The following is a 13370-nucleotide window of genomic DNA, read 5'->3' on the forward strand; positions in this document are numbered from 1 at the left end:
GGTAACCCTTCTAAAAGAAGCTGGTCTTTGTACTTTATGGTTGTTATTAGATTCGATATGAATCCTGGCTTCTTTATAGTACTATTTTTCCCTTTCATAAAGAAAAACCCTGTAATTAATACTTAATTCATAGACATCCAAATGCAGATAAAGTTTCAGTCATAGGAATTCTAGGTCCTCTGCTTCCTCTGAACGAGATACTATTAGGTAGAGCAGTATCAGTGTATATGCCTCTTCTCTTATCCCATGCGGTTCATTGGCTCACATCAACATGCCCAAACAACAGAAACAAATTCCCAACCACAATTCCAAAAACTTGACAGCTAAAGACTAGCATTATTTTGTACCTACCAAGCTAGTCAAAAATAACAAAAAATAAAACTGAGAATATTTAAAATTTTTCTCGGACTCTGAGATCAAATGAATTCTGCAACATGCAAAAGTATGAAAGAAACCAAATTTCAAACTTCGAAAAGCCCAACAAAAAACAATAGCAAGAAATGAAAATTGAGCAATAACTGTATAAACGGAAACTAATGAATAAATAGAAAACCATAGCCTATCCCTAGTAAGTGCTAGCCTTAATCACACAAAAGATAATAAGAAGAGGGGCTCACATCCATCTTTGAGATTTTCTTCCCTGAACTGTTTGGGTATATGGTCCAAGGACTTGGCCACGGGAGCCCTGTAGCAACATCTCCTAACAGAATTTGTCTTGGGTTTTCTTGGACTTGCAAATACGAGCTTCGGGTCCGGAAAAAAGGAAGATTTGCGGAGGCCAATGGAAGAACCCAAGTACTCCCTTTTGTCCAAAACGGTAGCTGTAGAGAGACGTGACAGAATAACTGAAGAAGAAGAAGCAGCAGCCATGGCTGATGGCTGTAAGGCTCTTCCTATCTAAAAATTCGATTTTTTTTCTTTTTTGGTTGAAAACAACTCCAGAGGCCACTGTAAAACCAAAATCTCGATGGCTTGGGGGTTTTCCGGCGGCTTGGGGGGGGGGGCTTAAGCCCCCACCAGCCCCCCCTTAAATCCGTGGCTGGCAGTACTCTCTCTGACGGGGTATCGGCCAACAACAATAATATAATACTTCCTCCGTCCCACTTTGATAGTCTTGTTTTCCTTTTTCGTCTGTCCCAATTGTAGTCCACTTTCCCATTAAGCAATGTAGTAATCTTTCAAATTATCTAAAATACCCTTATTAAATATCTTGTTATTAATACATTATTATTAAATACTAACTCACTACATTGAATACATTGAGCTTTTCCAATGCACTCTTCGTGATTAGCATAAGGGTATTTTAAAAAATTATTAATCTAAATTTATGTTTCCAACCAAATTAATTACACTTTCTTAATCTGTGTGAAAAAAAAATCAAGACTAAGAAAACGAGACGGAGGGAGTATGTAAATGAAGAACCCTTCAAAAGTTGGATTGTTCCGTGAAGTAACAGCCGTCCATACTTCATCGCGAGTCATAGCCCAAATACTAATAAACATCATATTAGCGCGTTAATATGTAGCGGTCAAATACTCACTCGCTAGTCGCTACCACCACCACCTTAATTAATAAACAAACAAATAATAATCACATCTACCAGCGGGTGGGTGGAGTGGATTGCAGCAGGCAGCTGGCTCTAAATTTGCAGGAAATGATGAGAGTCGTTGCAGTAGTTTCAACTTTCTTTAAGCGATCGGGCCATCTTTTATTATTTGCCCAATGGAATCACTCCCTCTTCTTCTTCTTCTTCTTCTTGAGCCAAATTTTTGGACTAGGCATTCTCAACCATACCATGCCCCGAGTAAAAGAAAAGCAACACCAACCTCTAACAATAACAACTACTGTATAATAATAAGAGCAGTTCAACTGCCATATAATAGCCACTACTACTATGGATGATGGCCTCTTTATCGCTTTATTATTACTTTTTTCACTTTAGAATCTGTAGAGTATGTGAGGGCGTAACGTGCCACATTGCACAAAAAAAGCACACTTAATCTCTCTCTCTCTTTTTTAAACACACATGATGATGATGACGACGATGATCTGTGTACATAGCTAGTAGCTCCGTTCTTCCATAACACATAATACGTAATACATAGCGCCTGCCTTCAACCTCTAGAGTAAAATATTCATTGTACTGCTACGTAATACTATGCACTTCTTCCATCTGCTGTTCCGTTCTTGATCGTGTGTTGGTTTGGTACAAACTCTGCATTAATTGTTGGCCGGCCCGGCGGCCAGTTCCCAGATGGATTAACATCATAGGACGCTCGCTCTAGGCATTAATTGTTGTCATCAAATATATCCAGAAGAGAGAGGGCCTGCACCAACCATACTCCATCATCATGTTATGTTACCAAATTAATACTAATACTCTCTATGTCAAAAATTAAAAGCCATGCCACTTTATAATCGCTCCCTGCCAACGTTTCAAGACAATAATTAAAAATTAATAAAGCACACTTACCTCAGGAACACTCAATTCGAGACGGAATTTAGGGCCATCATAGTGGTGAAGGATTGGCCTAAAAGAGTCTTCCTCCATAGGTTCACAAATCTTCCTAGTCATCACACGAACCTGAAGAGTGAAACATCATCATGATGATTTAATCTTCTTCTTTCATCTCTCACCACCATCATATCATATCATATCATATCATATCTTTCCATGTGTAAAAATAGTATATTTTACATCTCGTATCAAGAAGGCTTGTAATTAATTCCAACCAACTAAAGAAATGACAATAAGCTCTGAGCTAATAATAATGTGGATTAAAAATCCAATCCCAGGAGGAGGAGGAGGAGGAGGAGGTACCTGAGCAGGGAAACGCGATTCACCAGGGTTCTTCTTGTCCTCCCAGGCTGAAGGGTCAATGTTAGTTCCACCAAAACTCGCAGCCTGATCCAAAAAGTTTCCTTCCGTATTAGTAGTAGTAAGTATTACAGTCCACACAATTTTTTAAAAAAAAAAAAAAAAAAAAAGTTTTTTTTCCCTCCTCATGACCTCTGGTCTAATAGGAGGGGAGGAGGTCATTAACAAAGCATTCTTCCTTGTGACAGTCAATAATACTAACTAGTACAGCCAGCCACATGTGCTCATCAACTACTTCGAGAAGATGACAAGAAGGTTTAGCGTCCGACTAACATGTTAGGTTTAGCGTCCTTGACTTTGAAGGACATCCTCAACCTCAACCAACTTCTTTGTTTGTAAAGCAAAGCAAAGCAAAGAGAGGATGCAAACCTCAAAAATTCCATGGAGTTGGTGGGTGGAATAATTGTAGAGGAACAGGGGCAATCCCGGTGTTATCGCTCTGACAGAATCTCGGTAGCGGGGAGGCAAGCCTGAAAAACAACAACAATTACAGAAGCAAATCTATAAGACAATACGTATTGAAGAAAAATAAAAATGGACAAACCAACAAATAATCCCATCCGACAGTAGAAGCTAACATCGAATCCAATTCATCTTCTCACACACTCAGTTAAACAAAAATTCAATGTAAATAGACCAATTCTCCTCAAAAAAATCATCATGCTGGATACCAAATACACAATCAGTTCGACTAGAGCCGCTCCTGCACTTCTATCCTTTAGGCAAATTTTGCCCTTCTATTCAGCATGCGTATATATCGTTATAGTATGGTTTATACACGACGGAAACCAACCTTCACGGGGGAAAGGAAAAACAGATTTCGATACCCAAATTACAGTAGGTAGTATGTATGCCTGAAAGGTGAACTTAAAGAGCAGAAATTTTAATAAACTATTTTGCAACAATCCGATGCAACTCTAGGAAAAATATAGAGAGAATCCAATTTTAATCGTATTAATTAATTAGTTCCACACCTCTCAATTATCAGTGGAATTATCCTATAAACGGCATATGCTAAAAACTAGAACATGATTTCCCAACAAAAATTCACTAAAAGTGAAATATTTACTTCACAAATATCAAATATACCAGAATTGAAAAGCAAAAATCAGAAGAAGGGGGGCTCTTACCAAAAAGCTGTCTTTTGAGATTTTCTTGCATCGTATCATTGTTGCAGACGAAAATATATCCACCAACAGTCTCATTCCTGGGCAGAGACTCAGATGGTGGCAAAGTCTTGAACCTCTTGTCCACCCCATTTTTGCCATCGCCATTGTTGTTATTGTTATTATTAGAACTCTCCTTGTTGATATCCTTATTACCCTTGTTCTTCTTGCCACCTTTACCACCCACATGCACAATTCCAAGCTCATCCAAATCAGCAACTTTACCACTTTTGCCATAGAACAATTTACCATTCGCCACCACATTATTATTTCCCTTACTGTAATTAGCCAAATTAACTGCAGAGGAATTGTAGATCCCCTTATTAAATCCACCATTTAAACCCACCCCAACATTTTCAAAACCGCCTTTTGTAGAAGAACCACCAAAAGATCCAAACTTGTTGCTGATGTTGTAATTATTGTTGTTGTTGTTGTTGTTCCAGCCAGAATCATTGCTGAACCCCTGATTAAAATCAGACTTCAAATTGCTGCTGCCTAATGAATTGACCTCACCACCAACCCTGATATCAAAGTTTCTCCTTTCTTCAGGCCTTTTGGACACATAAGAATTGCTCCAAATCGAATCATTGAGGGAAAGATTGGCTAAGCTATTGGTTTGTAAACGGAGTTGATCACTGAATTGCCAGAAGGATGATTGATTGCTCTCCATCTTCGCTTTCTTTTCCTTCTTCTTCTTCAAAATACAATCTTTCGGCTTGAGTTTTGCGAGAGAGAAGGGCAAAGAAGTACTATGTGCTTTTGTTGTTTGTCTGGAGTACAAAGACTAGGGATTTATGTAATGCTAGGGAAGAGGATACATGAAGTGGAGAAAATGGAGAAGGTGCTGAATATAAGAAGGGGAGTGAGCGAGAGGAAGTATCCTGGCAAGTGCTGTACAGTCTAACCGCGGGTGGGGGAAGGGATGGCGTGTAGACTTGTCAAAAGCTCTGCGGGTGTCTGTGTGAGAGAGTGAAAAGTAAACAGTAATACATTACTGCAGAGGTGCTTTATTGGATACGCAGAAGTCAGAACAGAAGATATCTAATAAAATATAAACTCCATTAGGGGGGAAATATAAACTCAAAGGCTGGTGGCCTTGACGGGTGGGAGGCAAGGATTCACAAAAAATATCATATTTAAATGATTTATTTTAAAAAAATTTAGATAGATGTGTTATGCATCCGTTTTATTTTGTGATGGTTTAGTTCTCTCCGAATTATTTTTGGACCTCCTTAGATTCACCCCTCCTCCTTAGTGTAGAATAGATTAGATTATACAACTGCCGTCGTCTCCGAAAAAAATTAAGCGGAAAAATAAAGGGATTTTATTATAAGGATTTATTTGGAGTTATAGCTTTTATTCATTTTGTAGCAAAACTTAATTAAGAAGTCAAGAAAAGCTATTTCGATCACGGATTATCAATTCTTCCATGGATATACACGAGTGTAGAATTTCAGAAGTATTTCCACGTTATCAGAATTTTGCTTGAAGTTCGAATTGTGCTCCATAAAATTACATAAATCTGCAATTTATGACAGAATATTATGAGGATGCATAGTTATCATTATTGGATTTTTCTTTTCTTCGGATAGGGTATTTAAACCATAGATTGTGATTTTTTTTTGGGTGAAGAAATTGTATAGGAAATCACGTTTCAAAAGAGAACCTTTACTCTTTTAGGTTGCTTTGACCAGCGATCCTTATTTCAAAAAAGCATGTTTGGATGTTAAAATCACTTTTGTAGTGGTTGATAAATATCATCTCATAAAATTAGAAGTGAAGTAGAATTTTTAAAATTAGAAGTATTTTTAGAAAAAGTTCAAATTTAAAACGTTTAGAATAAATTTTGTATTATAAAAATAAAATGTTAAACTTAATTATTTTATCATATATTATGAATTAAGTAAAAAGATAAATACTTTTAAAAATTTTTAAATTACATATTATCCAATATAATAAGTACATAATGAATTATGTATAGCTAAAAGCACTTGAATCCAATACAATACGTACTAATGTACTACTATATTTGGTCCTTTAAATTTCTTTTTTTTTTATTTTTTAAATGTCCGTAATAATGACGCGGGACAGTGGGTGGGTGGGTGGGTGGGGGAGAATCCGCGGATGTGGTGAGGGAAAAAACGCGGGGAGTGATGTAGACTTGGACAGGTGGACGTGGCGAGGAGAGGAGTAAGGAGGTACATACTAGGAGTTAGGTCTTGTTAAAGTGATTATAAAAATTGATCACAAAGAATAATTACAATAAAAAAAATTTGTTTTTTTCTAATGATTATGAATTTTAATTTTTTTATCATTAAAAAATTTTATAATTAGGGCACAAAAATAATCAAGAATATTACTAATTATTTAAAATTAAAACTTATAATCAGTTAAAATATTCAATCGAAAACAAGGCGTCATTTGTAGTATGTTTTTCTTGATTTTGGAATGGATTTATGAAATTGATTTTGCATACCAAAATTAGAAGAAAAAAAAAAAAAGGATGTGATATATTAAATAAGGAGATGGAGTTGATCTTTCTTTCTATCTCTGTCTCTATCCATCTAGAAGGATGGTCCGTCCGTCTAGAAGGTCTAACTTATCTCGCACTTCGTTGAGGTGCAAGACCAAGTCCAAGTCCTCCCTTCCTTAGTTGCTAAGGTAAGCCTCTCTACTCTACTCTACTCTCAATTTCATGGCAAGTGTGAGTTGGCAATTACACGTGTTTGCTAGCTCTCCCTTTTGCCACGTTACCGGTAGGGTCTACTGAATTTTGGATAACTTGGGCTGTGGATCCATTTCAGCCTGTGGGCTTCGTCTTGAGGAGAAGAGAGGAAAATTGAAAAACAAAAGCCTATGCGGAGAGAAAAAGTGAACATTTCATAATTGAATGTTGCCAACGTAGATAAGATATTGGCCTTGTTTGTTTGGCAAGCAATTTTTCGATCAAGTTTGTTTGCGATAAGTTTTTTAATAATTTTAATTATAATAATTTTAAAAAAAATTTTAAAAATTTTAAATTATATATTTTAAAATATATGCATTTCAAAAAAAATTTTTACAACTTCTATAATAAATTATAGTAAAATTTTAGACAAATACTTAAAAAAAAATTCACTTGCCACACGAGGCCAATTGTTCAGGAATTTCAATTGGCGCATACATTATTATCATTATGGAACGAAAATCATTTTCCCCTGCACACAGTTAGTAATGGTTTATCATTTTTTTTTTTTTTTGTTTTCATTGTATAGGTGGCACATTCCATTTCCACCGAAGCTTAAATCTTAATGGGAGGGATAAAGATGAGGCATGGAATGGAGTCTGACTGAAGCTCAAAAAGTTGCTCAATAACCACTGAGATGTTGAAACGTAAAACGCGGCCAGATTGACAGATTATGGTCGGGACTCTTATCCACAAAAAATTGCGCCGCGATTTTGCACAGACAAAAGCATCTAATCTAATCTTTATATGGTGTAGTAATCTATTGGGGAAGGACACGTTCCCTTCTTGTTAGCGTGATTATTATTTGGCTTGGGATCTCCCTTTTCAATTTTCATTCCTCCCCTCCACCGCCCAACCCCATCAAGAGAAAAGGGGAATAAATAAATTACAATAAAACAAAAGGGTACATGGGAATTGGGATCTCTCTTCTTCCTTGCTCGTAAATTGTCTTTAAACCAACGAAGATGGATAAAAAAGAAAAAGGTTCAAAGGCAAATTCTAATTGTTTACTAACACCTCGCTTTCCAAAGGGTTGAAATTTTGCAACTTTCTGCTTTTGCAAGCAGGATAGTGGTAAATGTAATTATGGGGTTGGTAAACACTTGCAATCAACAAAACAAATTCATTGCGGTGACTTTTTTTTTTTCTAAAAAAAAAAAATAAAATTATAGTGGATCTTCCTTTCTTCCTTTTGAAAGGGTCAATAAGCATAGAGCACTAATCAATTTTTCGTTGTAATAAGATGCAGACAAGCTGATAGGGATAGCCACTTTCAACTTTTTTTTGATATAATTTCAATTTCCAATTATCTCCAAAAAAATTCACGGTAGATTAATCCTCTCTGTTTTTTTTTTTTTTTGATAATTAGTTCATGGTATAATTACTTTCTGAAAATTTCTCTTTGGACGATTGAATGGCATGTTTGATTTAAATTTCAGGAACGCATTAATTTGAGTAGGAATGACAATCGATAAGCAAACAAACTTAGGGGGTGCTAATCCAGTCCTTGCTGGACTATGAGCAGTAGATGGCGGCCCAAGGCCCGCTGTATGGAGCTTGGCATCAGCAAATAATCCTCACTTCTACAATCCAATACTACAACATTGGTAAACCTACGTTTCCTTTGAATTGGTTGTTTTTTGGGTTGCTGCATCAACAAGAAGAGGCGAACTTGAGGGCCCAAAAAGCTTTTCAAGCACCGAGTCATTGCTAACTTGCTATTTTAAAAAAAATTAAAAACTCAACAATTATCAGCTGCTCTTGAACAACATTATTAATTTTTTCATTTTCTTTGAACTATTAAGAAAGTCCCTTTTTTTTTTTGGTTGGAGAAAGAATTATTGAAAAACATATAAAAAAATAATAATAATATCCATCTGAACTAACAACCATAATCAGATACACATAATAACCCACACAAATGATGCACGAATGCAAGTGACTGTCTAGGTAGCCAACATGCCTCTGTGTTGGTAAGTGTTAGGTAACAGTTTGCTTGTTGAAAATCAAGTGTCTGGCAGTCATCGCCATGTTTTGTCTCCTAATTAAAGTCTTAGCAACAGTTAGGCGGAAAGAGCAACCAAATTTTGCTCCAAACATGGCTTTGTTAACTCCTTCCGCATTTTTCTTCCTCAGCTGTGCATTGGCTCTTTCTCTCGTACGTGCTATATAACTATCAATACCACATTTGGTGAAAAAGGGGAAGTGCGAGTTTTTTCGTGTGAGTGAACTTATGAATTGAAAAATGACTAGCATTGCTGGTACATTTTCTTCTAGTTCGATATTGAAGAATTCAGAATCCGGAAGAAATGGCTCATCGTTTTGTCAGTACAGTGGGCTTAGAACAGTCGACAGTTTCAAGCTGGATTCAAGCAAACCAAAAGGGTTCATTTCTAGATCAGGTATGCTCAATAATTCTTACCACTCCTTTGGTATCAATCTTAATGCAATAACTGCTACACTGGTATGGTATCTGAATTCTTTAGTTTCTTCTGATCCTCTTCACGTAAGAGTTATTGCTATGCAAGAGGAATTTCCAACGTTTCCTGATGTTGTGTCTCGAGTTAAAGAAACATGAGATCAAGAAGGTTGTAATTTGACTTCCAAGTGAAGTTTAAATATGATTGAAAAAACAGGGCCTCCAAGTACATTGCCAAGCAGCTTTAATGAGCGAGGCTATTGCAGGCCTAAAAATTGAGATTCCAGAAGATCACGTGGGTTAATTATTAGAGGTTTAACAGGTCCTACTCTGATGGTTCGAGTTTGTGTCTTATCATGAACAATAAGTACAACTAAACTTTACAATTTTGTTCTTCACACACATCGTTTCCACTTTCCATTTTCGCTGAATTGCTGCTGTTTGAGTAGCAACAACGTGGTCGATGCATAAATCATGGCTTTAATGGGTCTTTTGGAGCATGTGCTTGTGATTTTGTGTTTATACTTTATCCAACTGTTGAGTATTTTTGCTTTACGGTGTAACAATAAGCAAATGACCGTTCATTGTATTTTGTTAAAAAATTTTCAGAAATAATGGATGATCAGAAAATCAATGCAATATAATTCATCTTTCGGTTGCCTTGGCCTCTCACCGCTAGTATCTTGTGGAACTGAGCACATTTACTCTTCTTAATTTTAGAATATTGAAGAAATGATTGTGTATGGATCCTAGTTACTGCCCCTCGTCCAATCAAAGCGGACACCACAGTTACTTTTTTGAAATTTTCAAGATAAGTTGATGATCAGAAAATCAATGCAATATCCTACATCTTTGGTTTTTTGGTTTGCCGTGGCCTCTCGTTTTTTTGGGAAACTGAGTTTCAATATTGTTGGTGTTCCATCTTCTTTCATTTTTTGGAAATTAACTTTCAGTGCCTTGTGGTATTCCATCATCTGTTCCTGAGTTTCTTGCCTTCGAAGGAAAGAGTACATTTACTCTTCTTAGTTTGGAGAATTGAAGAAAAGATTGTGTATAAAGGACCAATGCTGATTATGGTCACTCTTTCAAGCTAAATAGTCAGGACACTTCATAGTAATATAGGGTATTATCTCGCTATAAATGCTGCCAATAAATGATTGATTGCTTGTGAGTTGTAATTAATCTCAGGTTATTTCCTTAGCCTTCCCAATTTAGTTCTGATTGACTTGGTAATCCTCAGCATCAAAATGCAGAGGAATTAGGGCAATGGCTTCTCCCACTGTTTCAGCTCCCAAGCGAGAAACAGATCCAAAGAAAAGAATTGTCATAACAGGAATGGGCCTTGTTTCAGTATTTGGAAGTGACGATGATACCTTCTATAGTAAACTTCTCGAAGGAGAGAGCGGAATCAGTTTAATAGACAGGTTTGACGCCTCAAATTACTCTGTTCGTTTTGCGGGTCAGATCAGGGATTTCTCTTCCAAAGGCTACATTGATGGGAAGAATGATCGCCGACTGGATGACTGCTGGAGGTATTGTTTAGTCGCTGGAAGGAGGGCTCTTGATGATGCAAGCCTTGGCCAAGAAGTCCTTGAAACTGTGAGTCTAATTCTCACCAAAAGTGGAAACGGTATCCTATGATCAAATTCATTATAACGAATGCTTCTGTAATTGCAGATGGACAGATCAAGAATTGGAGTTTTGGTTGGGTCTGGCATGGGTGGCTTAACAGCTTTCAGTAATGGTGTTGAAGCTTTAATTCAAAAGGGATATAAGAAAATCACTCCATTTTTCATTCCCTACTCCATTACCAACATGGGTTCAGCATTATTGGCTATAGATACTGGCTTGATGGGTCCAAATTACTCTATTTCAACAGCCTGTGCAACCGCCAATTATTGCTTTTATGCAGCCGCAAATCATATACGAAGGGGTGAAGCAGATATCATGGTTGCTGGCGGGACAGAAGCAGCAGTAATGGCAACTGGTGTTGGTGGTTTTATTGCATGTCGTGCCTTATCTCAAAGAAATGATGAACCTGAAAAGGCTTCAAGGCCATGGGATAAAGATCGTGATGGATTTGTCATCGGTGAAGGCTCTGGTGTGCTGGTATACATAATTTCATTTCTGCTTAGCCAGTTGTGAAAGTTGGTTCTTACTGCATTAGAAATTCCTCGAGTAGTAATCGTATAAACCCAAAACCTTTCAATCTTGATTTTAATGAAACCCGACAGATTATGGAAAGTCTGGAAAATGCTGAAAAAAGAGGGGCCAATATCATTGCTGAGTACCTCGGGGGTGCAATTACTTGCGATGCTCATCATATGACTGATCCACGTTCAGATGGACTTGGAGTTTCATCTTGCATAACCAAGAGCTTGGAAGATGCTGGAGTCTCTCCAGAAGAGGTAATTTTGATTGTAGATTTGTCATCAAGACAAGCTTATGAGTGACAGCAGTCTAAACTTGGTGTGAGGATTAACAAAAGTGACAACAGGTGAATTATGTGAATGCTCATGCAACATCGACCCTGGCTGGAGATTTGGCAGAGGTTAATGCCATCAAGAAGGTCTTCAAGGATACTTCTGAGATGAAGATGAATGGAACCAAGGTGACAAATAAACATAATTACACCTTGTTTACATTCACCGCATTAGTGTAAACGCAAGCAAGCATGCAACATTCTTCTTCACAAGCTCAACACACACTAGTTTGATTTTACCTAAGCAACTGAGTCCACCATCAATCAGGAAATCTACCTGAATCAACACATCAAACACATACAAAACTTGTTAGGAGGCCGAGAGAAAATGGGCTATTCTCATTCTGCTCATACAAAATGTAGAATTTGCCTTTCAGTGAAACAACTGTTACATGCATGCACTGATTCAGTAACCAAGTGATCTGCATTTTCAGAGTTCGCTCACACTCATTGAAACATTTTGACATGCTGAATGAAATGACATGCCACATTGGTAATGTCTTAATACATATGTGGAGAAAGATTGAGACACCATTGTTGCTGAACATATCACAACCTTTCCTTTTCCAGTCAATGATTGGGCACGGCCTTGGAGCAGCTGGCGGTCTTGAGGCCATAGCAACCATTAAAGCAATCACCACTGGCTGGCTACATCCTACGATTAACCAATATGTAAGATAACAACTGTACTTTTCTGGAAGGTACACGCAGTAAGGGGTGGATTGAACTAATTACTTCTTCCTGTACTTTCAATGTCCAGAACTTGGAGCCTGAGGTTACCATTGACACTGTCCCAAATGTGAAGAAACGGCACGAAGTCAATGTTGGTATGTAATCCTGTCTTGCTTCCTTCTTTCCCTCTTGCATGATTACTCTATGCGGATGAAACGTGCGTCATTGAAAGTTTGACGGCAGTATGTTCCATTTGAGTTGCTCTGTGCTAAAACACTAGACTGACGTCACGTAAAAAGTAATATAGCTCCTGAAGCAGCAGCATGAGTAAAGAACAAAATGCAGCATCAGATTCCCCTGAATTCTTTTTTGTTTTTTTCTTATAATGCAGCTATCTCTAACTCATTTGGCTTTGGCGGGCACAACTCGGTGGTCGTTTTTGCACCCTTCAAGCCCTGATTAAGTTCGAGGAAAACTACGACCTGTTCCTGTTAACATTTTTTTTTTCTGCTGGGAGTCTTTTTGATTCAAGACTGCAACTGTCCGGACAAACGTTGAGATCTCCAACTCATCGGCCTTACGTCTGCTCCAATCAGTTTTGATTACACCATTGTGCCTTTCAATTTGCTATTGTAGGATCATGTGGTCAATAAGTTCAAATTAGTTGTCGATTGAGGAACAAATAAAAGTTTTGAAGCCGAGTTATACAGATCAACCGTTAACCAGGAGCATGAAACATAAACCGCCTGAGACTTTTGAGAGATAAGTTCCGTTAGTTAGAGGAGCTTAATTTTTAATGTTGGCCCAGAATGATGGAATGGATTGAACTTCACAATACTTCTTCGCTACTTGTTTTGTTGCATTGATTCTTTTAACATGGCAGCGGAAGCGATTTTAACAGAAGAACATGGAACTAATTCCATGTCAAATAATCAAAGGGTCGGCCGATGCAGGATGAAAATCTCAAACTAACATGATTCACCAAAAATCTATACCATCATATTCAACAAGAATCCAAACCCAAGATG

The 13370-nt window shown here is 37.3% G+C and overlaps 2 protein-coding genes across 2 annotated transcripts; one reads left to right on the forward strand and one right to left on the reverse strand.

Annotated features, from left to right (window-relative positions):
• Positions 1-1870: 1870 nt before the first annotated feature.
• On the reverse strand, positions 1871-5025 carry LOC113706964 (DCD domain-containing protein NRP-B). The gene is made up of 5 exons (XM_027229072.2): positions 4009-5025; positions 3248-3348; positions 2822-2905; positions 2474-2584; positions 1871-2327 (listed from the first exon to the last, which is right to left on the reverse strand). Exons 1-5 carry the CDS (start codon positions 4712-4714, stop codon positions 2289-2291), a joined length of 1041 nt encoding a protein of 346 aa, XP_027084873.1. The 5' UTR covers positions 4715-5025; the 3' UTR covers positions 1871-2288.
• Positions 5026-8951: 3926 nt separating this feature from the next.
• Positions 8952-13179, forward strand: LOC113705310 (3-oxoacyl-[acyl-carrier-protein] synthase I, chloroplastic-like). The gene is made up of 8 exons (XM_027227113.2): positions 8952-9171; positions 10429-10787; positions 10866-11297; positions 11423-11596; positions 11686-11799; positions 12241-12342; positions 12431-12497; positions 12734-13179. The coding sequence occupies exons 1-8, from the start codon at positions 9015-9017 to the stop codon at positions 12799-12801; spliced, it is 1473 nt and encodes a 490-aa protein (XP_027082914.1). The 5' UTR covers positions 8952-9014; the 3' UTR covers positions 12802-13179.
• The last annotated feature ends 191 nt before the right edge of the window (positions 13180-13370 follow it).

The sequence above is a fragment of the Coffea arabica genome, chromosome 8c (genome assembly GCF_036785885.1).
Source record: "Coffea arabica cultivar ET-39 chromosome 8c, Coffea Arabica ET-39 HiFi, whole genome shotgun sequence".
NCBI classification, from domain to species: domain Eukaryota; kingdom Viridiplantae; phylum Streptophyta; class Magnoliopsida; order Gentianales; family Rubiaceae; genus Coffea; species Coffea arabica.